The sequence below is a fragment of the Branchiostoma floridae genome, chromosome 17 (assembly GCF_000003815.2).
Source record: "Branchiostoma floridae strain S238N-H82 chromosome 17, Bfl_VNyyK, whole genome shotgun sequence".
NCBI lineage: Eukaryota > Metazoa > Chordata > Leptocardii > Amphioxiformes > Branchiostomatidae > Branchiostoma > Branchiostoma floridae.
The window spans coordinates 12,034,304-12,062,120 of record NC_049995.1 but is presented as its reverse complement, the minus strand read 5'-3'; the positions used below and the strand labels follow the sequence as shown (position 1 = coordinate 12,062,120).

The following is a 27,817-nucleotide window of genomic DNA, read 5'->3' as shown; positions in this document are numbered from 1 at the left end:
GTTAACAACTACACAGAACAGCGTGTGATGGTGATAACGAATAGTATCGCTAGCTATATGATAAATCCAAAACATGGACATTGCTCTTATGTTTTGTTTGCATTGAACTTTATTTTTAGAAAACATTATTCACATTTGCCGTTTTGTAAAAGTAACTCGCTTTTGAGAGAAAGTATCGCTAACCAATATTTGACATGAGATAATGAATAAAAAAGAAATTCCTTCGAGCCGGATTCGAACCAGCGACCTAAGGATGACAACAAGTCTCGCTACAGTCCTCCGCTCTACCAACTGAGCTATCGAAGGAACTACTAGTTCGAGACACAGTGCAAGGCTACTATAGCAAGGATCAGTAAGAATACTTTTTTAAGAAAACTCTTGTTACAAAAAATCGTGCATGCGTTTGCGTACTAAAGGCTGACCGGCCCAAGAATATAACAGGGGCGAAGTAGAGGAGAGTTGATCGGTCATTTTTACCAAGTTTTTACAGTCAAATTTTGTCTAAGCTAACAGAGTCATGCATGTTGTCTTCTTGACGTTGCATAAAGCGTAAGGAATTGTGTCTGCCAGAAATGCCATTTTGCTCAAGACCACGAATCAGGCATGTGGATTATTCTTACTTTTCTATGAAAGAAAGAACACAGGTGCGCATTTCACTTTTTAATGGCTTCAATCCCCAGTAGTTCAACACCACCCATTCCTACTGTCCAAGCAGAGGTTTGGCATCGGCTGTTTTTTACGTATTTTTAGGCCTTTTGGGCCCTATAAAAACGTCTAAAACAGGTCACAAAACAGCCGGAGCTGAACCTCTCTTCGAGAAGAGCTATTATTTACAAGAACATATCGGTTCCTTGCGTTGTGTATCATCGGACGAGCCTCGCTATTGGTATATGCGTGCAACAATGTACATTTTGACTTTGTTGATAATTACAAATAGTAATTTTACCTAAATATTCTTCTTGCCACCATGCCACCATGCTTTTCTACAAAATAGATGAGGTATCATGGTAAACAAGCACCACACAACAACAATTGTCCATGATGGCATGGACTCGGAGTCAGTAAAGTCACATACGAGTGGATCTACAATGTGCTGTCCCAAAAAATGTGGATGGGGAGTGGGGAGTGGGGGGTGGAGGAGATGAAAAAGCAAGTTTGCCCCTTCCCTAGTTCCAATCAAGAAATTGCTTACACCATTTTGACATCCTGGCTCACACTGTACCCTGGTTCCAACACAAAATGGGCCCTAAACCCTCTCTAGTTCCAATCCAAAATTGCCCAAACCCTCCCTGGTTCCAATACAAAATGGGTCTAAACCCTCCCTAGTTCCAATCCCAAAATTGCCAAAACTTATTTTCTGATTCAAATCCAAAGTTGCCCAAACCCTCATTAGTTCTCTATCTAAATTGACTTAAACTCTATCCTACTTCCAATCCAGATGTTTGAACCCTACCCCCTCCAATCCAGCCTCTTCCACTCCCCTCTACCGTTATTTTTTGGAACAGTCCGATCCTACTTTAAGCGGGAAGACTGACTAACGATCCTATTTCTATCATATCTGCGTCATGGTCCCATTGAGTACAAAATTTGGTCGGCTGATCTCCTCGTAATTGACACGATCAAGAATCTTTGAAACGATCCCCATCTCCCATTGCCCCAACCAACTGTCTTCCCGGCTGGGGCCACTACTGCTACTGGCGAGAGAATGTCCGGCCTGACTGTTGAACCCAAACACTTCTCGTATCTTTAGTTTTGCATCCTCATCGACACATGATTTGATGCCAAGACTCTCAATGACTTTCGCGACCATCTCCTCCTTGTACTCACACAGCTCTTCGTATCTTAGCATCACGTTGAAACATTTGTGGGCATCTGTTTTCGTCAGCTCTTGGGCTTTCTGCATGTACTCGAGCCAGATGCATGTAGCTAACCATACAACCCCATGTGGGACAGGGATGGACCTGAACACCGGGTCATCCCATGGAGAGTTAGGAACCATAAGAAGTAAGTCGTTGAGGTAGAAAGAATCTAGCCTAAGGGCTGTTATCAACCAATATTTCCAGTAGCTTCTCTCGGTCATAACGTGAGCCCAAGAGTCCACCGTACCAAGAAGATTTCTGTAGAGTAAGACGGTCTTCACTTCTGGCAAGGCCTTCCGCAACAGATCCGCTATGGGGAAAACCTGTGGACACAAGTAGAGTGGAGTTTATCGGTATTGTATATGGTACACATGACTTGAAAGAAGCAAATAGGAACATTAGTATAGATATTACCTGTTTCCGTAAATAAATATCAGTATGAATGCAGATTAAACTTTTGAATAACCAACACTTAGACGAGATTGGGACCAGCCTAAAATTTCGACTGACATGGACTGGTGTGCACTTCCAGGGTGTGACGTCATAGTCAGGTGACTGCAGTAACCAACAGGCCGTAAGTGCTGGTGTCACCCCCCGATCTCCTTTATGTGTTGATCGCTTTTTTTTAGTTTAGTTTGCATTTACGAGGAGTATATAAAATAAGCCAATTTTAGTGACTAACGGATATAACTTTAAGCCATGAGTTAAACTCACCTGTCCGCGCATTTTGTAACACGTGATAGTTTTGGAAGGGTCTTTCTGCAGTAGAGTGTAGTTGAACAGGGTGTTGATGTGTCGAATGACCTCCAACAACATCTCTGACTCTGTGACATTTTCAGGCATGGCCCTCTTTGACTGGATGTACCGAAAAATGTTGGCGAACACGTCAGATTCGGGCAAAGTGTGCATCAGGCCGCTTGCTTCTAGCGCCTTGATCAGTAGTGTAGAGCCGCAGCGCACTGGACATAAGCAAAACAATGGAAAAGAGGCGTTAGGGTCTCGTTGGATGATTTATAATTGAAAAAAACTTATTTCTAAAATCAGCTCCCATTTAGTTTTGCCCCAAACCATACAAATTTTCACACTTAAGATCAAATGATCATCAAATGATAATACCATAAGTATATAATTATATTTAGTCTCATGCACCGAAATATGTAGCAATTTAGAGTAACGCAAATTGATCCTAGAGATGCAAAATAAAAACATAACAATGCAAATATTTAACAGACATGAAGCCATTCTCTTACTGGTCGATTCTCTAATTTCCATGCTATCATTGATAGAAATGCTAATTATGATGGACAGTCTTTTGTTTGCCTCATTGACCTCATTTTACAGCTCTCATGGCCGCTGCGTGAGAAATGTTTATTGGGATGGATGCCTTACATGATTTCTCTTTAGATGCACTGCATTCTAACTTACTCGTCATATGAATATGAATAGTGGTGACGTGCGCCACGTCCTCGGCAACCTCAGCAGCCACACCTGCCAACTGGGAGAACGGAATCACCAGCAGTTCGTCCGCTTGTCGTCGCAAGGCCTTCAGCCGGAAAAAAACAACATCAATCGGTGCGTGCAATAACAAAACTTAACACATTTCATCTACAATACGTACCAGTAAATTACTTATAATTAGAACAGAACAAAGAGATTTTTGTTAGTTATGTGAAACTATTGTACCTCCCTTCAGCGAGAAAAGCAAAATAATTCTTTATATCTGACTGATACAGTTTCATAAACTTTTTACATTATACAACTTGCTATTAATGTCATGCAGTTGTCATTAGTTATGTAGTGTGAGGACAACAGATAGATGGCGAATATGATGGCGTATCTAGTGATCCGTGAATAGTTTCATCCGGTTGGTACGTCACCGAATAAAGTGACTCGTTTTACACAACCAAAGTTTTATTCCCACCAACGTTTCGGTGACCGTCTGTCACCTTCTTCAGGGCAATTCTGACTAGCTTGGGACCGCATTGTAAATATTTTTCCATAAAGCTACCTGTACAAAGGCAAATAATTTTGTGACCCAATCTGACCTGTGAGCAGCGACATCTGTCCTGCAGTACAATGTGAACCAGTCAAAATTGCCCTGAAAAAGGTGACAGACGGTCACCAAAACTTTGGTGGGAATAAAACTTTGGTTGTGTAAAAAGATACTCTCCGAGCAGAGGTTGGTGGGAAATCTTAAATCGTGACCTTTTCCTTTCATAATTTTTTTTTCGACCGGCTTTCCCACCGTAGTACATCATCATCATCATCGCGGGCTGCTTGCCCGGACACAGTATCATCCTTTTACCTCACTGAAGAAAGAATCTCTTTTAACAGCGACGATATCTTTTGGCTTGACCATCACGAGCTCCATGGTCTGGAAATCAGCACAACACACGAAGTAGTCACGGCCGTGATCTCGGAAGAAGCTGACAGGGTTGTCGACTGGTACTTTTGCCTTCACTGGCTCAAAGTGGTCCATGCTTGTTGGCTTCAGCAGATGAAGCCCCATGCTGTGGTAGACCCTTTTGCATCGTACTTTTCGTAGATATGCCATCGATCGTTATATTCCTAGGATCTTGGATCAAATAAGCCATATATTGTATTAGCCAGACATATACAGTGGACATTGAGACAAATCATTATCATATAGACAAATGATAACTAAGCAAATTAAGTAGAAGTCATTTCTACAGCTTTGAATCACAGTCATTTCTTTCAGTCTCTTTAACGCATGTGAGTTTTGAATCCAATCAATATTAAAGTCACCCAAAACGTAAGTTTCCTGTTGTTCACATGTGGCTCTATCTAACATCGTTTCCAAGTTATCCATATACCCAGCATTTGAGTTTGGCGGTCTGTACAACACTGCAATTAGAAAAGGTCTCACATGTGGTAAGTGGCATGAAAGCCAAAGTACCTCTGCTGAGGGAAGCATAATATCTTCTCTAACGTTTGCCACTATCATGTCTGTTGTATAAATGGCAACACCCCCACCCCTCCCATTCCTATCCCTTCTAACCAAACTGTAACCTTCTATGTAAAGTTGCCCATCTGTTATGGTATTGTCTAGATGTGTCTCTGTTACGGCCATTACATGTATCTGGTTTTGGTTCATCAATAGTGCTAGATCGTTGACCTTATTGCGTAAACTACACACATTGAGGTGGGCTATGTTTAGACCCCGTGTTTTCGATTTGCTCATGCTTACAATTGTATATATATACACAACAACAATAACAAGTACTGAGATAAGCTTCATTTCTCTGAGGTTTCGCAATTCTACTTTTCAAATCTACCTAATCTAATTAACCTAATCTGCTCTTTGTACAACAATGTACCTGTAGCCTAATTTACATAACAAGCAACAGTCAAGGAGTGAGGCGCAACAATCTAATCTAATTTACAGCTGCTTTGAATTTACATAACAATGGAGCTAAAATGCCAATACTAAACGCTATTACAGATCAATTACAAAACAGATCACAGGAAATTTACTACTACTCTATCTAACACTGCACTCAGTCTAACGTGGTCATGCTACAGTAGAATATTGCACAAACTAGGAGTAATAGCACAGATTATTATAAAGCTAGTGCAGGGAGGTAAGAGGTCTTCAAGAGGCGTGCCCTCCCCACTATTGTCATCAACAATGGTGGGGATTACAGACTATCAAATATAACAATTTGCAGAAATAGTTATGTAAAATGATACAACAAGGTAGTTCTTGGGTATCTGAGTATTGAATTGGATACAACAAAGAGCATAGATTAGCAAAGGAAATGGTTGGATTTTTGTGGATTGATAATGGGACTCTCTTGGAACAAAAAATATGGCTACCTGTAAGCTGATGACCTCTGATGTCTCTACTTGGTAAGTTGGGAACTCTTCAGCGCTATCGCTACCTACCTGGTGCTCGGATGGGAGAAATTGAGATAATCAGCCCTTCTCCAGGAGTAAAGCATAAACAAAAACACAGGCCACAGAGAATGTGTCGGGCTCAAGCACGGCTGACAACTTGTCTAACCACTTGCGTGAGACAGCCTTATATGCCTGGGGGTCTCAACATTTAGTAATTACCTCCATGAAATGTCATGGAATGGAGGTTATATTTTCTGTTATGTGTCTCTGTCTGTGTAGATGATTACTCAAGAACGGCTGAATGGATTGGTTTCATACTTGTTGTGTTGGTGGGGTGTGATGAAAGCTCGAATCGATGAGATTTTGGGCGCCGTATCTGTCGTTATAATCGATGTAATAATATCAGAAATCACCCCTATATCTGCGATATATTGGAACAGGCATCGTGGTTTCCCTCTTTGTTAATCACATTATCTCCAAGCAGGTGGTGAGGTGATTTGTTTCGTCAGTGATAGCCATGAACATATGTTTTTTTTTTGGATCAGTTGACAACAACTGTTTGGGGGAAACGATAGCCTCGACTCAAGAACGGCTGGATGGATTGGTTTCATACTTGATGTGTTGGTGTGGTGTGATGATAGCTGGAAGTGATTAGATTTTGGGCCTCGTATCTGTCGTTATAATCGATGTAATAATATCAGGAATCACCCCTATATCTGCGATATATTGGAACAGTCATCGTGGTTTCCCTCTTTGTTAATCACATTATCTTCAAGCAGATGGTGAGGTGATTTGTTTCGCCAGTTATAGCCATGAACATATGTTGTTGTTTTTTTGGATCAGTTGACAACAACTGTTTGGGGGAAATGATAGCCTCGACTCAAGAATGGCTGGGTGGATTGGTTTCATACTTGATGTGTTGGTGGGGTGTGATGATAGCTGGAAGTGATTAGATTTTGGGCCTCGTATCTGTCGATATAATCGATGTAATATAAGAAATCACCCCTATATCTGATTTTCATGATTTTTGGTATGTAGTTACCTTAGACAATGTTGTACAAGATTGCATACTAATTATACAAAATAGGAGTACATTTGCATAATTAATGAGAATATTCTATCATAGCATTTTTCAATGTATCTCTTGTCCCGTCGCTGGTCCTGGTCCTGACATTTGTGTGGTAGATAGCTTTTAGCGTCATGACAAAGTGGAGCAAGTTTCAGTCCCCTATGTACAGTATAACGAAATACTTATTTTTGCGATTTTTTGGTCATTTTTTTTACCAAAAAAGGACACTTTTGGCTCCTGTACCTTGGTTTTAGAACCGGATGACCTGAAATTTAGTATAGGAGTGCCCTAGACATATGCGCACATGGATTCAATAACACTTGAGGCATACGGTACAATAAAATGCTCAATTTTGCGATTATTTGGCCATTTTATGACCAAAAAGTACACTTTTGGCTATTGTGCTCTGGTTTTAAAACCAAATGACCTAAATTTTGGTAAAAGGGTGCACTAGATATTTATTCAAATGACACATGTATAATTTTTGTCATAGACTACGTCAAAATGATATATTTGGGGATTTTTTTGTCATTTTCCAATAGCCAGAGGGGTCAATGACCTTAAGGTCGTTGACCCCCAGCTGCAGATTGGACCTACTGGCATATATGTCTATTTAATCTAATTAGATAGGTAACCAATCACTTAGCCTGAATCTATATCCTAAAGAGGGGGGGTGGCAGCCAATCAGCGAGCCCGGTGTTATCTGGAAGAGTCCATTCTTACACGGAGGGGTTCGTTTTTTTTTAAATTCATCATTGGACTGGTGAAGTCTTTCAGTGGATGCATTTTTGGACAGGTCTATTTTGCAATTTTACAGAATGTGTGCTGGAAGAGTCTATTCTCGCACGGAGGGGGGGATTTTTCAAAATTCATATTTTGGACTTTGGTGACTTCTAGTTTGTCAAAGTCTTTCAGTAGGGTTATTTTTGGACTGGTCTAATTTGCAATTTTACATGGGTGTTCTGGAAGAGTCCATTCTTGCATAGAGGGGGCTTTTTTTTTAATCCATTTTTTGGACTTCAGTGATTATGTCAAAGTCCTATTTTAGCGGATGTATTTTTGGACTGCTCTACTTTACATGGAAGAGTCCATTTTTTGCACACGGAAGGGGGATTTTTTCAAATTCAGTTTTGAACGGGTGATGATTCAAAATTCAATTTTAGTGGAAGTGTTTTTAGACTGGTCTATTATACCTTTTTATGCACTGGGACCTTTTTTGCTAAATTCAATTTTGGATTTGGTTTCTTATTCAAAAGGCCAAGGTTTCAGTGGGAGTATTTCTGGACTGGTCTATTGTGCAAATTCACATAGGGTGCACTGGAGTCCATTCTTGAACGGGGGAATTTTGTAAGACTCATTTTTGGGTTAAACCGTCATTAGTAAAAGTGATTTTTCAAATGGGTGGTTTTGAAATAGCCTATTGTTGCATGGGGAGGGAGATGGCTGAAATATGCTGTATTTGCTCTCAAGCAAATGTCGGCCTTTCTAGTGTTACCTCTGCTACCTTGTGTACTCAAACCAGTTAGGGACCGCCCTACTTATAAATATTAATGAGTTTACCCTTATATGGGCAAGTAGCCGTTGGGGATCGGGTGTAGGAGGATGGTGCTATGTAAGACGTAACATGATTGGCTGGCAGCTTCCCAGCGGCCTTTGCGAGACAGCTTGCGACAACAACAAGCCCAAGAAAGGCCTATTCTCTGATTGGTTGACAGCTTGTTTGTGGCGACAATCATAATAACCACTGATAGGGCATGAGATAGCAGGGCCCCAATAGGCTAATGCCGTTGGGGACCGGGCGTTAGGAGGATGGGATGATGTTGACATCATATTGTTAGTATTGACAGTGGTTCAACCACTTCTTCAACAAAGAACAAAGAGTGAAAGTACACTGTCTAAAGATGGGTCTGCTGTCCCTGGGCTCGCCGCTGAGCTGGGAAGAGACGAAGAAGTGGGCGGACCATGTCCGTAAACACGGCATCCAGCAACTTATCAACATCTACCGGCGACTGAAGGACCGCCATGGGGACGTCTTGAAGTGGGGGGACGAGGTAAGACGTTACTGAAGGTTTCCTTGAACTTCCTGTGAGATACAGTTGTCTTGGAAGTGTAGTGGAGTGGAAGTCCTTCCGCCCGAGCGGGTTGATTTTCACCATTACCCAGTTGCGAGTCAAAAGAAGCCGGACTTCTGTGTTAGACGGTTGATATGTGATATCTTTGTATAACGTTAGTTCACCTTTATCAAACGGCAATATCTGTTGTTGTATGAAACTGCAATATTTAAAGATTACAACATTTAAAACCACCATAAGTTGACTTTACTCGACTAAGCACCCTGTTTTTTTTTAAACAACGGATATAGGTTTAGAATATACCCGCGGATAAAGGTGAACTGGCGTTACGCGTTTAGTCTTTGTTGTGTTATCTCGGCTGGGCAGTAAAAACTCACAACATACAGACAACAACAATTGCATACAGACAATGACAGCTCACAACACACAGACAACTTAACTCATACTGACAAAATTACCCCAAAATTCCAATTTATGGCTTCGGAGTCCGGCCGGGGCTGTACATGTACAATGTAACTACGGGCATTGAAGCAAAAGTGACCGTAGAATAGCCAGGGTATACTGTGTTGCTAGGTGGAATGCTGGTTGTCTTGGATGAAAACATAAAGACAGCTCGCCTCAGTCTGATTGAAACGAATGCTATTGAAAAAAAGTATAGTCCAATTTTTTCTTGCCAGTACATTATTAACTAACAATGCCCTGTTGTGTCTGTTTGCTAGGTGGAGTACATGCTGGTTGTTCTGGATGAAAACAACAGGACGGCCCGGCTGAGTCTGAAGGGGAACCAAGTCCTGGAACAGCTGGAGAAGAGGGAGAGAGAAAGCCCAAAGTAAACCTACAACCTTCATCCGTTTGTAATATACCAAAATACGATAATTTCCCGTATATACATATGATGATCTTCTGAATGCTATGAGTCAAGTGTTGAAACTATACATTAATCTTCTCTTTGATGCTTAACACCATAACCAAACTTGATGTCAAACGGCTACTTTAAATTAAATTCATAATTCGCCTTAGCTCTCGATTAGAAAAATGGGCTCTGCATGGGGTGATTTTTTTGCAATTTCCGGCGTGCCCCCTACGTGGCCCCGTGGGACACCTTGCGGTTCCGGGCACCGGGTTGATTTTAAGTCTGACTTAAAATGAACCCGGCGCCCGGTAACAACTAGACGCCGTGACCTAACCATGGGAAACACCGATGGGTGCCCCCCGGTATCCAACAGTCCACCGGGACAAAATTGCGGCTTCCGAGCCCGGCCGGGACCACATCCCTGACGGACACCGGTGCAATTTGGACATATGCCTTTGGTACAGGTACCTGTACCTACAATTAAAAATGAACAAGTTGACAAAGCAAGCACATTATGGACAAATTTGACCGGCACTTGACGGGGACATAAGCCTTTAATTGATAGCAGGCTGAAGTTTAAGAAGACGTTCCTTGTCCCACAGTGACTACCCTGCCTCCTGGAGACCAGAGTATGCTAGTTACCACATAGAGGGGTCTCCGGCCAAGCCCTACGGAGGACTCATGGGGCACTTCAACATGGTGGAGTCTAACATGAGGTTAAGGTAAATGGCGCACATTATTTTCACACCTAATAATTGCAAAAATGCGGCCGTGGACTTTCTATGATAATCATATTTTTATCAATCTGGTTATCAATTCAAACCCTTTTTTATGTAAATAATTTTCTGTGCAAGTTGCAATCATAATAGTAGAAAATTCTATTTGTATATTTTGCATATTTGTATATTTCAGGCGTGAAGAGCTGATGTCGCTACTAGACAAGGAACTGGGAGAAACTGCCATTTCCTTCACATCCTTTCCAAGGTGCAGAATGTAGTTCTATGTTGCTATATATATATATGATATCAGTTTAAAAGAGGAAGTCGCTTATTACTTTAAATATTTATCCATTAAAGCTCAAAACGGATTGCAGACCGCTCTTGAGACACTGACATTTGGACGGACACTGCCAAAGGTAGGGCAGTGCAAGGTAGAAAAAATGTATTATATTCAAAGTCGAAATGTTTCGATCTATGGGCAGCATGTTGGAAATATTAGTGCAAAAATAGTAACAAGTTGATCATGATATATTTATCTGTATCTAGAGAGAGAGAGAGATCCACATTGTACACAGCAGGTATGGCCGCCCTTCGGCCAAACAGGCACACGACGCGGCAGCAGCTTGTTATATCACACCAAACTGATCATGACCTACGACAATTGAAGGCGGATACAAATGAGACTCTTTTAATAATTTTCACAACAAGCTTTCTGGAAATGTGTCCTAATTTCTATGTTTTTTGTAAACCAGGCTCGGTAGTCCAGGCTTCACAGACCCGCAGGTTGAGTGTACCCCGACAGTCAATACGGCGTCACGATCGCTCTTCTTTCCTGACGCTGCAATCAACCATCATCCCAGGTTCAGGTAAGAAGTAAGAATGTGACAGCATCTAATAGTAATTTTTACCAGCTTTTATGCGGAAATAGATTATATTTACATGTACATTGTATATTATGTCTGGTGTATGATTTCTTCCCGTAGGACCCTTACCCGGAATATAAGGGAGAGAAGAGGGGAGAAAGTCTGTATCAACATACCAGGTACGTGGTATTAAGTATTGTCTAATGTTTTATATGAACATATAACGATCGATTCCTAAATAAAATGTCTTCATGGCTATACGTGCCATTTGCAAAAAGACGAGTGAGTAATTCACATGGATATGGTCATCCAAAACAGAAGGAATTTCTAGAAGTAGCAGAAAAGCCAGTAAACCTTTACTTCTGCTGTCCAGTTTTCCAGGACAAAAACACACCAAAACCATTCAGGGAAACTTTTCCTAACGGTGACATAGAAGCGACAAAGGCTGCTAAAGATGGCCACATCTACATGGACGGTATGGGTTTTGGCATGGGGTGTTGCTGTCTTCAGGCGACTTTCCAGGCCTGTAATTTAGACGAAGCCAGGTATCTGTACGACCAACTGACACCGCTATGTCCCATTTTCGTGAGTATACACCTTTCTCTCACGTGTATGGTGGAAAATAAGATGTTGAGAAATTAACTTGAAAGTTCATCTGTGTTGGTAAAAGTCATTCTGGAAACTTTAAGTTAAACCGTGAGACTTACCCCAATTTTCTACTTAACAGCTCCAGTCTTTGTCAAGGAATGAACAATCCACTGCTGCTGTGACGTCACGTTATGCAGATAGCACACGTGACTCGATGAGCAGTGGATCATAAGTTACATGAATTGTATACCTTGTTGCTGTATTGCCTATGACAGAGACATGCATGGTGGAGAATTTGTTTTTGAGAAATTCTTATGTATGATGATTGTGTCCTCAGTTGGCGCTGAGTGCGGCTGCCCCGGTGTACCGTGGGTACCTTGCAGACGTGGACTGCAGGTGGAACATCATTGCAGGGGCGGTGGACTGTCGCACTCGGGAGGAGAGGGGTCTGGAGGTAACTTTATGGATTAACTTTAGGCAACTGCAATCCGTCGTTCTTAAATGAAAGCAACACTAAACTGGTAAAGCCTGCTATACTATGGTACTATGGTAAATATACCCCCAAGTAATGTTCTCACTTGTTGTACATAAGGCTGCCATAGTTTTAAGCGGTCTCACTGTTTTAAACTCAGGACGTGCTGACGGCTACTCATCTGGTGATTGAATTATGTGATGTCATAAAATTTCCCATCCAGTATGACTAGTGCTTCTTGCTTTGACTTGTACTCAGAACTGCCAGCTTAAAAAGCACTAGTTCTATATACTGGATGAAAGTTTTACCATAGTATAGTAGGCTTTTCTATTTTTAGTGTAGCTTTCCTTTACTTGCCGCTTAACAAGTTGTTTCTTTCCTCTTATCCTCTGTAGCCCCTGAAGAATGACAAATTTGTGATTCCGAAGTCCAGATATGGTCCCATCGACTGTTATCTGACCCCAGAGGCAGAGAAGTACAACGACATTGAACTTGTTTTGGACCAGGACATCTGCCAGCAACTTGAGGACGCAGGTTTGTTTGATGGAAATCTTTCGAATAAAAAAACAAACAGAGTCAGAAGGTAGCATACACAATCCTAGGCCAGCTTAACTCCTCTGTCAGCTTTTGGTATAGTATCTTAGGCTACCGTAGGATCTGCTTGGAGATTAGCTGATTATATTAGCCTCCTTAGCAGGCTCTCTGGGACCTTTTCGGCTCATAATACACTTTGGCCAATCAATCAGCCACGGCAGGCAATAAGCACCCTGTACAAAAAGAAATGGCCAGCAAAAGTGTATTTGTGAGTATGAGCTGTAAAAAGGCCCCAGAGATCCTGCTACAGAGGCTTATTACATGGCATGTATCACTAAACAACCTTAACATTACATTTTTTCCCCAGGAATAGACAGGCTCCTGGCCCGGCACTTCGCTCACCTGTTTATTCGGGACCCGATCTCGCTCTTCAGCGAGAAGATCCACCTTAATGATGACGAGGAGTCGGATCACTTCGAGGTGGGATCACACTCTTAGGATCTTTATTTAACTGTGTGTTTGGACCATTGAGATACCAATTCAGTTATTTTAATATTTGTTGTTTAGCTACATTTCCTCCTTGAATCCTTTTCATATATCTGCATTCTGTTAATTTAATGATAAGCTAAGATCACTTCAAGGTGGGATCACATGATCTTTGTTTAAAATAATTAGAAATGTTATCCTCTTTTAGCTACAACTCTCCCAAGAACCCTTTCCAGATGTAAAAAAAAAATTAAACATCCATCCCACATCTTTTGGTGTCATGATAGGGCAATATCATCACCTTTTCTATAAGTCTCTGGCTACACAGCTGTTAAATATTTTGTATACACAACTCTTAACAGTTTTAAGAGCAGAGAGACTTACTATGTTTGACCTTGAATGCTTAGATCCGTTATAAAAGGTCAAAGGTCAAGCAAAAATGGCTAACAGATACGTTTTGAACTATTCTTACTTTCCAGAGCATCCAGTCGACCAACTGGCAGTCCATGAGGTTCAAACCGCCCCCGCCCAACTCTCCTATTGGCTGGCGGGTGGAGTTCAGGCCAATGGACGTCAGTATAACGAGCAAACACTCTTTTTGAATTGGGAAAGATCCTGGCAATTCGGACAATCTATTCAGATTTGCAATACAAAATATAAATATATCCATTTTCTAGGTATCACAAAAAATGGCAAAAAGGAAAATGTGGAGACAAACATGCATATGCTATACAAAATGTAATTTCAATTGGTTTATGGTATAATATAGACAGCTAAAGCTACGGCATATACATGTCCTACTTTTTTGTAGTACAGCAATCAAGTCTACGAAATATTTTGAATTTTTAAATTCCAACTATCTTTTCAAATATAAAGTTAGTGTTGTAAGAATGTAATTTCTTTAACTTTTGCACAGGTGCAATTGACAGATTTTGAGAATGCAGCGTACGTGGTGTTCATCGTTCTCCTGACCAGAGTCATCCTGTCGTACAACCTCAACTTCCTCATCCCAATATCTAAGGTCGGTTTATTCTTCTGCAATAGATAATTAGCGACGTTTTGCTAGAGAATGAGAATACTTGTAACCCTGAAGTGTGAACCTGTATACGTACCCTCAGCTCGGGGTATAAACTGAGTCACTTTTGGCCTATTGGGACTACATCCTTGCTGCTTTTTCACAAAGCGGCAAGAAGAAGTAATGTTTATCATGTCGAGTTGGAGACAAGTTTACTTGGCATTGACAGCACACTGTGGAAACAGCTGTAGAGAAGATGTTACCTAAGCAAACTATATGCTATGCTGAAGTTTTATGAAATGTTGCTCTACCCCAACAGGTTGATGAAAATATGCAGGAGGCCCAGAAGCGAGACGCTGTCAGACAGGGGCTCTTCTGGTTCAGGAAGGAGGGCCTGCCTCCAAGTAAGTGTCAACATCAGTGCTTCCTCTCCCTCTGCATATTTTTATCTCCAGGATCCGTCTCTCCGTCCCAAGACTGAAATTTGCTTGTTGGGACGGACGTACATTTTACCCCATTTTCCAATAATCTGAATTCAATGATATAAGATCAATGAAAATGCTTTTTTATTAAGTTAAATTGGGCAGATTTAACAACTAAAATAAAACACAGGCTCCCAAACATTGGGTGGTGAATTAATTAAAGATAGAGACAGCAGGGTCTACAGCATGTTTATACCCTACACTTGCTTTTATTGTCAGTTACGTGAATTCTCTCCGAATGTTATTGAAACCTGTATCTTTTTTGTCTAGATGAGTGCTGTGAAGAGTCCCCACAGCCCAAGCCGGTCGCCAAGTCCTACAGCCAGTGTAACTGGTCCTGTCAGCAGGAGGAGTACACCAAGATGTCAATCAACGAGATCATCAACGGAAAGGTCGTCAGACATACAGTATTTTGTAATCTCGAAATATTCCTTTTTGAGAAAATGTGACACAGAATTCTAAAATAAATGGATGCACAACTGCCACTGAACATAAGATAAAGTAGAATGTCAGCAAAACATTACAAACGTCAAACCCTACTGTCCCTCTTCAGAACTTGATGTAACACTGTAGCTAAATAATTTTAAACAAAGTATAATAGAGTATATTGCTTTTTCAGATGCTTTGATTTTAAGAATCTTCTGTGTACTTATCGTAGAACCTTTCCCTATAGTCTACGAAATATCTAGGTGCTCGCGTGCACCATCAGTCCAACATTAGATTGCTGTTGGCAACATTAGAGTGCTGTTGGCACAAAGGTGCACATGCACAAAATATTTCGAGTCCTGCATGTGTATACATGTACTAAGAAATCAAAGATCTCATGAAATATTTGGTCAAGGTGACAAGTAGTCTTTTTAGTCTTTTCATGCAAAATTTTGCATATTTTTGTTGACCCTACAGGCCGGTGGATTCCAGGGTCTTGTGTCGTTGATGAACTCGTACCTAGAGACTGTTGAGATTGACGTGGACACCAGGTGCTCTGTACAGCAGTATCTCAGGCTCATCCAGAAAAGGGCTTCAGGTAGGGCACGGAGAACTTCTTGCAATTGTACTTTGGGATACAAAATTAGAATTATTGTTTTGATATAAAACATCATAATGCCGACGACCTTTGAGTAAATTTGCCAAAAATCACCAGAAGGTCGCCTAATTTGGAAGTCGTCAGAGAGACAAACATATCTTTCATCGGAACTTAACTCCATCACAACTGGATATACGTGATTTACATTTAAGCGAAATTTCCATACGATCCTTAGGAGGTAGTGAATTGAAATGTTCGACCAGATATTTCTAGTTAGCTGTACTTATTTTGAATTAATTGCTCTGCCAGTTCTGCCCTGCCGGAAGTAAATCTCCGTTCGTTTCATCCAGCTAGAGATTGAATTGCATTTGAATATTCAAACCTTCATAAACGTATGATAGATATAATTTGTTATCTGGGCTACAAATCTAGAAATTGTAGACTAGACCACATATATGCATTTAAAGGGATCGACAATTTAAATCCCTGATTTCTTATTTTCTAGGAGAGCTAATGACAACAGCCCGTTGGATCCGTGCCTTCGTCCAGAACCACCCCAAATACAAATACGACTCCGTCGTGTCTGGCGAAATCGCATACGACCTCACCAAAGTGTCGGACGAGATCACCAAGGGTGTCCGCTCGTGTCCGGAACTCTTCGGAACGCTGAACTCTCGCACTAAAGTCTCCCTACCCCCCGTAGTGCACAAGAACCTGAGGAAGGAAAACCCAGATCACGATATTTTGACTTGAGAAGTTATGACATTTGAAGGCGTGACATATTCCACAGGAAAACTACACTTTCCTTGACGTACATGTCCAAAGAAAACACACATATCTTCATCGTATTAATATTAATTAGGATGTTAAATTTTGCCCTATACCTTTATTTTTTACTCCGTGTAATAGTTGCTGCTATACATTGTACCGTGTACAATTGTAGTGTAATAAAGTTCAATCATGTTATAACGCCCATTTCTTTACATAACTCAAAATCCACCCCAAAAATCACCAACGCCAAGAGAATAACGTCATTTATTCGCAGATCCCTTGATAAGATAACCATAAAAGGATATATAATTCAGGAAATTTTACATTGGCTATCCATTCAGTATCATTCGATGTCATCAATCCTTCGATAGCTCAGTTGGTAGAGCGGAGGACTGTAGCGGGCACTTGTTGACATCCTTAGGTCGCTGGTTCGAATCCGGCTCGAAGGAATTGTTTTGCTTTAGATTTTTTAAACGTTTTCAATGATATCACATGATGTTTTTCTTCTCGGTAGAAGAGGTCAATTCATATATCAATAAACATAACTTCTTTCGTCATGTAAAACTGAGAAATTTTAGAAATTGAAAAATCATCGTGACTTATGTTACCAATGTTTTGAAGACAAATAAAAATAGCTCACTTCATTTGTGCTGACTTGTACTTAGTTTGTATGTGCCACTTACATCATGCAAACAACTGATGTTCTATCATTGTGACATAGACAGTCTGTTATGCCACTTCAAATTCTAAAAAAAAAAGAATGACTATTCCTTAAAAATTAGTATTGGAAGATCCGGGTATCGATCCCGGTACCTCTCGCATGCTAAGCGAGCGCTCTACCATCTGAGCTAATCCCCCGTTAATGTCGTTTTAGGGGACGTCATCGAATCTGTAACATTAATAGCGATGAATTTGTAAGACAACTACATCTGCAGTTTACCTATTGTAATCATTGACAATAGTACCAGAGTCAAACATTTGATCTACCAAACATCACCTCTTATCAATGAACTTTGTGATGATGATGATGATAACTAATATCCAGTTCTATTGCAAATCCAAAACATTGACAGTAAAGTAGAAAGACTATTTGCAAGTTCATGCCCGTCGGCTAATTGCAAAAAAAAAAAGAGTAGAAAGGGGGCATACATAAATATTCAAAAGTAATGTTTGACTTGTTACGTCGATAAAGGTTAAACATCAAGGTAATAAGATACGCCAAGAGAATACTGAGGTAACTGGATGTGATTTTAGAAACGGTCAGACGTTTTTAATACCATCCCAAGCCATTTTGATACCATTTTGGGTGTACCAATGTTTGACTTGATAGGGAAACAAAAATAAACCATTCGAGTCGGATTCGAACAGGCGACCTAAGGATGACAACATTTGCCCGCTACAGTCCTCCGCTCTACCAACTGAGCTATCGAAGGATTGATGGGCATGAGGCAGTCAGCACGGCTAGTGCACATCGTCCGCTAGGCGACCGTCTAGTGAAATATTTCCTTTGTCCTCTGAAGGGAATCAATGGATGCGTCTATGGCCCTTACATTTGTACAATACGTAATTTGAATACTTTTGTATGTGGAGATGGAGATACAAGTAATCTTTTATCTAGCGAGGGGGTGAAAACACAAAAGCTTTCTAATTTGTACTGTGTCAATGCACTGCACAATTCAGAAAGTTTAACTTTCTCTATTCGTTACATATAAGTTATTGGTTAGTCGATAACAGTCAGCGGTGTAATTAATGACCTCGCAAACGCATAAACATTATGCGTGGAACGAACTTTAAAAAACTTAATCATTTTATTAATCCGTTCAGGCATTGTCCTATCAGCTGGTAGTACATGCTTAAGATTTGAAGTTGATGTAGCAATAAGCTAAATATTGAAGTTGAAGAATAAGGATACTTCTGGCTTGAAAATACTTAGCATCGGCGGGGGATTAGCTCAGATGGTAGAGCGCTCGCTTAGCATGCGAGAAGTACGGGGATCGATACCCGGATCCTCCAGGTCTCAATTTTTGGTGTCAACTTACGAACCGTCAAGCTTGGGAGAAAACGTCATTGCATCAATCCTAATCTAAACACATGGGCAAACTCTTTTTCAGGTGAGAGGGTCTTTGTTTACTTTCTGGAGTATAACAATTGTTAGCGTATGATAGAGTATGAATGTAAAGCAGCGTTCTATTCAATCACTTCCAGACGTTTGTTTTCATTGACATTTGCCACACTGTGTCGTTAGAATCAAGGACATTATGAAGATATTAAAGAGACTTCATTATGTCTTTTTGCTGAAATAAACTGCCAGAACGAGTATATATATTGGAAACACTGGATGAATATAAAGTAACATTATCTTTTTATGACAGGAACAATTTGTCGGCTGATAGAAGACGTACAAATGCCATACTGTCTGATTTACTTGCATCGTCCCTTCGATAGCTCAGTTGGTAGAGCGGAGGACTGTAGCGGGAACATGTTGGCATCCTTAGGTCGCTGGTTCGAATCCGGCTCGAAGGAATAGCTTTTGTCCGGTATTGTAACTTTGTGCAAGCGACGGACTGAATAGCATATTATTATATTGGACAAAATTCGAGAAAATATTGCAAAAAAAGTATACAAGGATATAACAGAGAGTGAAATCACAAGTTAATCTGCTGCTTTGAAATTATTTAACTTCTTTTGTTTTTACATGCAAAACTTGGCTAACATTAATCAAATCTTGGGTCACAGTACAATTCAGGAATTGGACAAATATTTCACTGTTTGATCACCAAATATAAACATTCAACTCAGTTAAAGATTAACTCGGGTCCGGCAATATACACAAATGAATAGTCAAATATTGTAAATAAAACAACAAATACATTTGTAAACAAAGATTTGCGTACAACTCTACTATTCAGGACATCTTATGGCCTATCATCCTGTTAATGATTCACCTGTATGCTCTTTGCGGGGGGTGTACACCTGGTGTAGTTTTCGGTTGGTCGTCATGACTCCTTCGATAGCTCAGTTGGTAGAGCGGAGGACTGTAGCGGGAACATGTTGACATCCTTAGGTCGCTGGTTCGAATCCGGCTCGAAGGAATTTTTTGTTTTTCCAAATTATTACTTTTACATACTTTTCAAGTATCAAGAAAGATATTGGACAATTTTGCTATCGCCAAGAAGTATGACCAAAAAATTGAATTATGAAATGATAATTTCCTAACTAACTAGCACTACAAAGTTAGGCTAAGGCTTAGAATGCATCCATTGTTCTTACATCCTCAGCCAGCGTGAATAAGAAACCATTATCTTTTTTTACAAACATGATATTCCTTTATTGAGATGGTGTTGTACACAACAGCATGTATTTTCCCTTGGTAAGTGACATTGTTGCGATTCACTTTGATCGGACCAGGACTGTGTGACTGTCCAAAGATTTCAGCAATTTCCAATGTGGTTTTAAAATAGATAAAGAACCCCACAACAAAGTACCAAAATACCGTCGGAGGGACTTCCAACCCCAAGCAGTTTCTACAGGTTTATATATTTGCACATAACCGTTGAAATACCTGTACTTCCGGGATTCTTTTCGGACTCGCCTTGAAATATGCCAGGCTGTCAGAACAGAAAGTCCCGCTAGGTGGCGGAGCTTGGAGGCATTACATCATAATACAAAATGGCGGCCACCATATGAAATTTCGCGACCTTCCGAGTTTCCCTGTATTTTCCACCATTCCCAGATATCCGGAGCGCTTCAAGGTATGCTATGCTAAAAATAACTCTAACTTGGTAAATAATATCCATATGTGACAAGTAGAATATAGCTCTTATCAGAGAAATGCCACTTTTGCCTCCTCCTTTGTTAGGGGAGGGGGGGCGCTTGTATAACTTTTTGGAAGATGTTTACTACAAGTCTTGTTTTCTTCCTCAAGGTTTTCTCTGTTTCCTGATCAGACGACCACGTAAACCACAGCCAAGTATGGGGGACTGGAGATTAGAGGTGTTCAGGTATGAAAGTTGAATAAATCCTATGTCAGAGAATGTTATGTGGACCAAGGACCTTTTATCAGCTGATAAAAGCTCCTTGTGTGGACAAATAGCATGTGTTTGCTCTACTGCAAGTTAAGTCCATAATGGCTCTATTAAGTTGTATTTTGTTAGAAGAGTAGGGATCAAAAACGTCAAGTTTGATAAATGTACTGCAGCGTAACACCCAGAAAATAACCCTAGGCTGGGTACCAACAACCGCCAAGGCCCGGGTTCGATTCCCGGTGTGGGAACCAGTGAAACAACCAGAGGGGCGATTAGAACAGAAAGAAACAACATCCCGACTCCCGGGATTCGAACCCGCGCCGAACCTGGGCAGCCGGATCACAAATCACGACTGCTATCGCTGTGGCCACAAAAGCACTAGTGCCCTTTGGCAAGGACGAAAGGCAGTACTTGAACACCACTGTTACAAACCCTTCAAACAGACCCCGTCAAGTTCAAGGAAGAAGGAAAATAAGACAGCAGTACCGCGCCCTGGGTGAATTGCCCCAACATTAACACAAGGGGTGTTACCCAGTAACAACAAGAACAAGAACCATCCAGATTGTAGTTCTATTTATACAGTCGCTTCTCTGCTATTCCTTCTGGGAACTAATTGGACATCTGTAACGTCTGCAATCGTCCAAATTTTGGATGCTGATTGGTCCCTACACATTCGAATGAGTGAATTACGAAACGGGTTCAATCACTCGTTCAAACAGGCCTTCCAACACCCTAATCCCCCTCTGTCCGCTTCTGGGAGGGCCTGTTGTCATCAAACGAGCAATCTAGAACCATATCTTAATTCACTCATTAACTGACCTCGCCACCAAAAGTTTTGAATTAACAGTTCCCCAGACAGGTAGCAGAATTTGGCATAGTAGCAAACTACCACAACTTTACCCAGAGGCCAGATGGTACCCAGGCTACAATAATGCAAGAAAAAGTGATGATTTTTTTTAGTAACTTGATAATTGAACAAGTTATGCTTGTTCTCATATTGTTATCTTCATACCCTTCTAGGTTGTCTGTGTACGTGTTTTTCCCTGTTGGAATCTTCTGGTACTTCAACCAGCCTGACTACTTCGAGGAACACGTGACCAAACGGAGAGAGGAACGGCTCAAGATGTACTCCAACCCTGAGTACCGCAGGGAAGTGGAGGAATTTGCAGAAAGAATGAAGAAAAAACAAGCAGACAGGCTGAAGAGAGAGGAAAGGGACTTCCATGTTGACGAAGACTGAATGAAATGTACATTTTTCTACTCAGGAGTGTTATTGTTCATTTGTACTGTGACATTGTGAATATTCTTAAGAATGTTGTCATCATCAGGGCTTTGTCTAAAAAAGGGTAACAGGAACACTGCCCCATGCCGTTACCATGCACCCCTTACCTTGAGAAGCAGATCCCCTGACCAGCATGAAATTCTGATTGACTAGGCACGGCTGTTTCGCTTCAGCGCTTTAGTTCGAAGATTGGAAATTTGAATTTGGCGCCCCCTGCGGCCGCGCCGGTACTGCTTGACAGCTTTATTACCAATCAACAAGCCGTAAGATCTTCCTAGATACGCGAGTAAATATTTACGTCGTCATGGCCCGCCGCCATCTTGGATTGGCAGTCGCTACTGCGCAGGCGCACACCATTGAAGGAATGCGGAAGAGCATATTTGTAATGGCCGTGTAGGGAAGCTACTAGATCCAGTATGGCCACAGTCTTTAATTGTGTCATGTCTGATTGAAATATATCCATCATGAAGATTTACAACACCCCATTTCAACTTAAAATTCTCTGACTCCCCACATTGTGGAGCTCCCCTTCCACACCATTCACCCACCCCCACCCCTCACCCCCATAGCTTGGTCTCTCTGCTATCTTGTAATGCTCCCGCTTGCAATTTTATTCGAAGAAAACCCCCTGATAATATTCAGACACTGTATTTGTTGTTAGTGGTCAGTGTTCTCACCAGGATTTTTCAGTGTAGGGGCTCCTTTGCTGGTCAAAACACAGCTTATGAGCCCAAATCACAGTGTAGGTGTCCAAGTCACAGCGTATGGGCCCAAATCACAGTGTAGGGGACCAAATCACACTGTAGGGGCCCAAATCACAGCCTAGGGGCCCAAATCATAGCAAAGGGGATCCAAATCACAGCATAGGGCCCCAAAGCATAGCGTAGGGGCCCAACTGACAGCAAAGGGGATCCAAATCACAGCGTAGGGGCCCCATATGCTGACTTGGCAAGAACATTGGCGGTTTTCTTAGTAACTGCTCTCCACACACTGATTAACCATGTGCTCATTCTTACTTAATACTGAACTACTGTTTCAACTCAGGTATCCAACTTGGAACTTTAAAGTAAATGCACTGCAAATGCCTCCTTTCTGTTCCTGCCACAAAATTGGGTCCCTGTAAATGTGAAACAATAAAGAGCAGTTTGAAAGCTACACAGTTGGTATAACATTTAATATGGTACAATTGTTTGTTGTAAGAACTCCATGCATGTACTGTTGAAGGTTTCACTGTTTTAGTTGCTGAGTTCTGAAGAGAAGCAATTTTACAAATCACATACATTACATACATTTACTTGAACTGCAATTTGTTGTAATCACGTTATGTACCTGTGTGGGTTCGGACATAACTCATTAGCATGTGGAAGCTACAGAATACACACAATGAAGTAAAGTATTTTCAACAGATTTCTAACACTAAGAACATCTGTATAAAGTGAAACTTGATGCAAATAAAGCTTTGGTCATCTTAAATGTACATTAATTTCTTATAAAACTATTGTTAACAAGAGGTACTAGAGGCACACATCTCTGTACATTTGATATGACAAAGGGGAATGGCTTTTTCAAAGCCATGACTAAGTCATCCAAATGTACCTTTTGTTTCAAAACTCAGCTGTATCAATTCATTGTTGTTCACATATTTGCTCTGGTCTTAAGTTTACAACACACTATTTTCCACACTTTTCACACCAAATGGTTCCACAATCAAAAACTTAAAAAGGATTCTGTACAATCTACTTTGAGAATATATTGGCTATAAAAAATATCTATGTGAGCATTAAAACACCGCACACTCCATTTTTCTCATTATTTCTGGAATGTTTAGAAGAATTCAAAGCTCTTGAATCTTTTCGTCAATCATTTGGTATAAAATATTGCATTTCATTTAGTGTTTGTAGACACTGACATCTGAACAGTTTGAAACATCAAGGAGAAGTTGTATTGTTTAGCCATTTGTTGCGATAGGGCCTTCGAATGAACACAAAATGAAATGGCCATGAAATGATTAGATTCTTTGTATCATATTTTTGTTATGATACACGTATACAGAAATCTTATGATCTGGCCATATTAATTTAGTAACACGATGAAATTCTTCACAGAGAAACGGCCATTGTTATACATCCGCTCCTGTCTTTGGTCATTGATTAGGTATCAATTCCCTTGAATATAATTAATATGGAATTTACATTGGCTAAATCGTCTACACTCATTCATAAATCGTTTTATTTTACAATATTAATATGGCAATATAAAGTAAAAAAAATAAATTGAAAACACCATACAAAGCTAGCAATTTATCGACATTGTTTATCTACAAACACTTATTTATGACAGCAACTTTCAAACAAGTTCTTCAAAACTTACAATAAGATGACACCGGTATATCAAGATGTTTGGGACAACAGCTATTAGTGCTACCTGCTCAAATTGCTTTGGTTTCATTTTCTGGTGAAAAAGAGTAATTTGATATGAAAGGTCCATCCACTCGTACAAGATCATGGAAACGCTCAGTACATTTGCAGGAATGCTACAAAGGTTAGGTCTTTAACGTATATTCTTTGAAAGGAGGTAGTTTTTGTTTTCTCAGTTGGGGAAGATGTTTTTGTTTATCCAGTCTTGACCCTGCATTTTACAGATTTCAGGCTATGCTTGTCGTAGAAGACGTCAGACTTCTGCAGCCTTCCGGATCGAAGGAGTTCATGAACAAGCTGCTCAACGAACCCCTCCTCGTCTTCACTGGTATTTTGTCTTATGAAGACGCCATACCTACAACACAATGTAATCCTTTCAAAAAAGACGACATTAGAAATGCGTGTAGAATGTCATATCATGCCATTGCTGGGTGCTATCTGAATCGTCTGAGCCTTTGGAGAATTATATCCAGTTTCTTTATTCATTCTTTGTTATTCATTATTAGTAAGGTCAATTTTCATGCTCTTTCTCATAAGAAAGCTTGGCCACTTATTTACAGTTTCGATCATAGAAAATTGAGAGAGAAAAATGTTGTTTGATGATATCGAGTACATACAACTGTATATTCCGATGGCAACTGTCCGTCTGTATTGATGATGATGAATGTTACGTGATTACAATTTTAGTACTGCATGGTGACAATATAGAAGACACACCTCCCAAAGACTTTGCTGTCCGCCGCTGACCAATGTCTATCAGAGCCTGCTTCAGGTCCTGTAAAGGATCTTGGCTCTTGGTTCTGTTTTCCCAAACTCCAAGCATTTCCCAGCACTTTTCCTTAGGGCCAGGATATCGCAGGTTGTCATTTTCGATTGCTTTGACTTCGCCTCGTGTGAACCCCAGTTTGCGAGCCAAGTCAGCCCACCTGTAGTTCACGTTATTGACGACAGTTTCGAAATAGCCGTCCATGTTAACTGGAATAAACATAAATAGAATGCAGCTAGTCAAGATGGCTTACATGTACGTCAACACGAGTGTACAAAAGGTACTGGATCAGACATTCATGTATAAATGACACAACAGTTTACTGAGTTTGTACATGCACTGCCACTTTTTACCTTCTTTCACAATACGCATGACAAACTTTGTTGAAATTGCATATTTTTTAAGTGTTTAGAATTGTATGAATTTATCTTGATTTGTAATTTGTATGAATTATGTTTTTTACCCTCTGGATTTTTGCTGTACTTGTTGGGCCGTGTGGCGTAAATAGATGTACATGCAGTGATATTAATATTCAAATACACTTCACTTACTTGACTTTATCCTGGGGTATACAAGTACAAGAAAATAAAGACTGTTTTATCTATATGTTTGAGCCACTATAATAGTACATGTACTTCTAGATGCTATGGAAGATCTACACCGCTCTCAATTTGTGTCTTGTCTCTAATAGTACCTGAAGTAGTCGGTGTATCCAACGGTGGCCCCTGCAGCTTTGTTGGTGTCGAATGACCACTGTCAGTTCCCTCTTGTCGCCTGTAGCGGCCTGAATAAAGGTGGTATTTGCTCTGAACGTTATGGATTTTCAGGCACGGTTTTCTTCCTATACTTGGATTATCGTGATTTTTTCCAGAGAAACGCTTGAGTCTTTATCGTCATTATCGGCCACGTATAGTTTAGGTGATTGGTTTGATCAGGTCATCTTTGATGACGGAGCATGAACAATGGCAGTCTTTATAGCCTATGTAAAGTATCTCTGGCACGGTTAGTGACTTCTAATGACCCACCGGTAAGTGCCAGGCTAATTCTACAAGATTTGATACAGGTGAATGTGTCCTTTATTTACAATCTGTATTTTTCTCTTGCACTGAACATACCCAGTATCAGCTCCGAAACAGACTCCTTTGTGTGATCGTCGATCTCCTCGAGAAGTTGCAAGTGTAGCCGCGCGGTAGTGTCCCTCCAGAGGTTTTGACTAACTTCAACACGGAACGGTGCGTAAAATCTGTCAGTGTCCAACGTGTCCTCAAACGTAAGGAACTGAAAATAAATCGCAGATAAAATAACGTTAACGATGTGGGGTTAAACTTAAGGAGCTAATTTCCAGAGACAACAAGATGCCTTCTATATGCATGTAAATTTGTAATTAGATCATGAAATATGTGCATACAACCAAGCCAATATACATTAAAAAAATATTTTCAAATATATGTTGTCAAGTGGCTACTTCAATCTTTATTGCATATACATTATAAACTTTATGTGAACACAAATAGCACAGTAGGCCACAAATAACAAATACTGCAAACCTTCATAAGATACATATGACCATGGAATGCATTATTTGGAAAAGGGTATGGCTAGTTTTATGTGCGCGGTCGTTGTTGTATCCAAAGTATGCAAAGAGCTAATTAAGCATTTTTCACAATATATTTAGATGACAGATCTGAATAAAACAAAAATTGCCAACAAACCGGTGGATGTATCTTCACCCGAATGTCTTCACCATCCGTAACCCTCCCCTCTAGGTGTCTGGATCTGCGACCTCGGTATAGCTGGCAGGGCGTGGTGTCACAGTGTGCATACTTCCATTTCTTCTCGTCTCGCTCAGTGGCCTATGTGTGTAGTACAAACTTATTAATAACGTAATGATAATAAATGATTTAATTGTTAAGATAATGCATAAGAGACAAGTACAGTTACTCTAACAACATGTTTGAAATCAGCCTTATTAAAGAGAACATATATATGTATACACGCACGCACGCACGCGCGCGCACACACACACACACACACACACATATATATATATATATGTGTGTGTCTGTGCGTGTGTGTGTGTGTGTGTGTATAAGTGGATACATAGAAATGGAAAGTCCCTACCTCTTTCACAGCCCTACAGTTGGAGACGATGTACACTTTCAGTAGGGAAAGGTCGGAGTCCTCTAATGAGCGAAATGACATCAGTAATCCGCTCCGAACTACATTGGATACTTTTTCCGTCCTTCCCACCAAACCCCAGTCGCTCCCTTTCTTGAACCTGGTCACCGCGTGGGAGTTGGTGAGTTCTGTAACGAGCAGCAGCTCCTGGAAGTCACCCACCACGTGTATGACACGCAGGTCCTCTCTTGTGATTTCTGAAGTACATTGCAAACAGTGATGGTTTAGCATTTGGTAGGGAAATTCTGAGCTTTCAAGTGCCATCATTGTATTAGATATTAACTGTGCGATTTACATCATCAATGAAAGTAGTCAGACTTTACCCTAGCTAACCAAGTTCTAACGTGCTAAAATTACCACATTAAAGGTGGCAATTTAAAAAATGGTTTCTATTTCCTACCTGAGCCTTCAGCTAGGTGCAGCACATGAGGCAGTAGGATGTCCACAGACACCTTCACGTCCTCACACTGGATGGAGAAGAGCG

At 40.6% G+C, this 27,817-nt stretch overlaps 4 protein-coding genes and 5 non-coding genes across 11 annotated transcripts; 5 read left to right on the top strand and 4 right to left on the bottom strand.

Annotated features, from left to right (window-relative positions):
* Positions 1 to 101: 101 nt before the first annotated feature.
* Positions 102 to 5,934, bottom strand: LOC118404691. 2 transcript variants are annotated; one of them, XM_035803938.1, is made up of 5 exons: positions 5,766 to 5,934; positions 4,165 to 4,434; positions 3,285 to 3,402; positions 2,574 to 2,818; positions 102 to 2,182 (listed from the first exon to the last, which is right to left on the bottom strand). In XM_035803938.1, the coding sequence occupies exons 2-5, from the start codon at positions 4,411 to 4,413 to the stop codon at positions 1,553 to 1,555; spliced, it is 1,242 nt and encodes a 413-aa protein (XP_035659831.1). In that variant the 5' UTR covers positions 4,414 to 4,434; positions 5,766 to 5,934; the 3' UTR covers positions 102 to 1,552. The 2 variants fall into 2 exon arrangements, with proteins under 2 accessions (XP_035659831.1, XP_035659832.1); XM_035803939.1 differs by having other exon boundaries at positions 5,697 to 5,912.
* Trnay-gua lies at positions 220 to 306 on the bottom strand. The gene is given in 2 exon segments: positions 220 to 255; positions 270 to 306. It is a non-coding gene; the product is annotated as a tRNA-Tyr (tRNA).
* A 2,625-nt stretch (positions 5,935 to 8,559) lies between the features above and the next one.
* Positions 8,560 to 17,385, top strand: LOC118405088 (glutamate--cysteine ligase catalytic subunit-like). The gene is made up of 16 exons (XM_035804489.1): positions 8,560 to 8,837; positions 9,578 to 9,687; positions 10,314 to 10,433; positions 10,624 to 10,695; positions 11,183 to 11,296; positions 11,414 to 11,472; positions 11,667 to 11,878; positions 12,219 to 12,335; positions 12,749 to 12,887; positions 13,255 to 13,367; positions 13,853 to 13,945; positions 14,290 to 14,394; positions 14,708 to 14,792; positions 15,141 to 15,262; positions 15,774 to 15,894; positions 16,400 to 17,385. Exons 1-16 carry the CDS (start codon positions 8,688 to 8,690, stop codon positions 16,645 to 16,647), a joined length of 1,980 nt encoding a protein of 659 aa, XP_035660382.1. The 5' UTR covers positions 8,560 to 8,687; the 3' UTR covers positions 16,648 to 17,385.
* On the top strand, positions 17,027 to 17,114 carry Trnay-gua. The gene is given in 2 exon segments: positions 17,027 to 17,063; positions 17,079 to 17,114. It is a non-coding gene; the product is annotated as a tRNA-Tyr (tRNA).
* Positions 17,386 to 17,450: 65 nt separating the features above from the next.
* On the bottom strand, positions 17,451 to 17,523 carry Trnaa-agc. Its single transcript has one exon. It is a non-coding gene; the product is annotated as a tRNA-Ala (tRNA).
* A 1,577-nt stretch (positions 17,524 to 19,100) lies between these two features.
* Trnay-gua lies at positions 19,101 to 19,188 on the top strand. Its single transcript is given in 2 exon segments — positions 19,101 to 19,137; positions 19,153 to 19,188. It is a non-coding gene; the product is annotated as a tRNA-Tyr (tRNA).
* Positions 19,189 to 19,669: 481 nt separating this feature from the next.
* Trnay-gua lies at positions 19,670 to 19,757 on the top strand. Its single transcript is given in 2 exon segments — positions 19,670 to 19,706; positions 19,722 to 19,757. It is a non-coding gene; the product is annotated as a tRNA-Tyr (tRNA).
* A 557-nt stretch (positions 19,758 to 20,314) lies between these two features.
* Positions 20,315 to 21,954, top strand: LOC118405072 (protein PET100 homolog, mitochondrial-like). The gene is made up of 3 exons (XM_035804474.1): positions 20,315 to 20,417; positions 20,591 to 20,666; positions 21,711 to 21,954. Exons 2-3 carry the CDS (start codon positions 20,638 to 20,640, stop codon positions 21,928 to 21,930), a joined length of 249 nt encoding a protein of 82 aa, XP_035660367.1. The 5' UTR covers positions 20,315 to 20,417; positions 20,591 to 20,637; the 3' UTR covers positions 21,931 to 21,954.
* Positions 21,955 to 22,765: 811 nt separating this feature from the next.
* On the bottom strand, positions 22,766 to 27,574 carry LOC118405071. Of its 2 annotated transcripts, XR_004829836.1 has the most exons (5): positions 27,277 to 27,574; positions 26,868 to 27,008; positions 26,271 to 26,433; positions 25,107 to 25,939; positions 22,766 to 24,744 (listed from the first exon to the last, which is right to left on the bottom strand). XR_004829836.1 is itself a non-coding variant. In XM_035804473.1 (4 exons), the coding sequence occupies exons 1-4, from the start codon at positions 27,562 to 27,564 to the stop codon at positions 25,800 to 25,802; spliced, it is 732 nt and encodes a 243-aa protein (XP_035660366.1). In that variant the 5' UTR covers positions 27,565 to 27,574; the 3' UTR covers positions 22,766 to 25,799. The 2 variants fall into 2 exon arrangements, 1 of the variants encoding a protein (XP_035660366.1); XM_035804473.1 differs by having other exon boundaries at positions 22,766 to 25,939.
* Between the last annotated feature and the right edge of the window lie 243 nt (positions 27,575 to 27,817).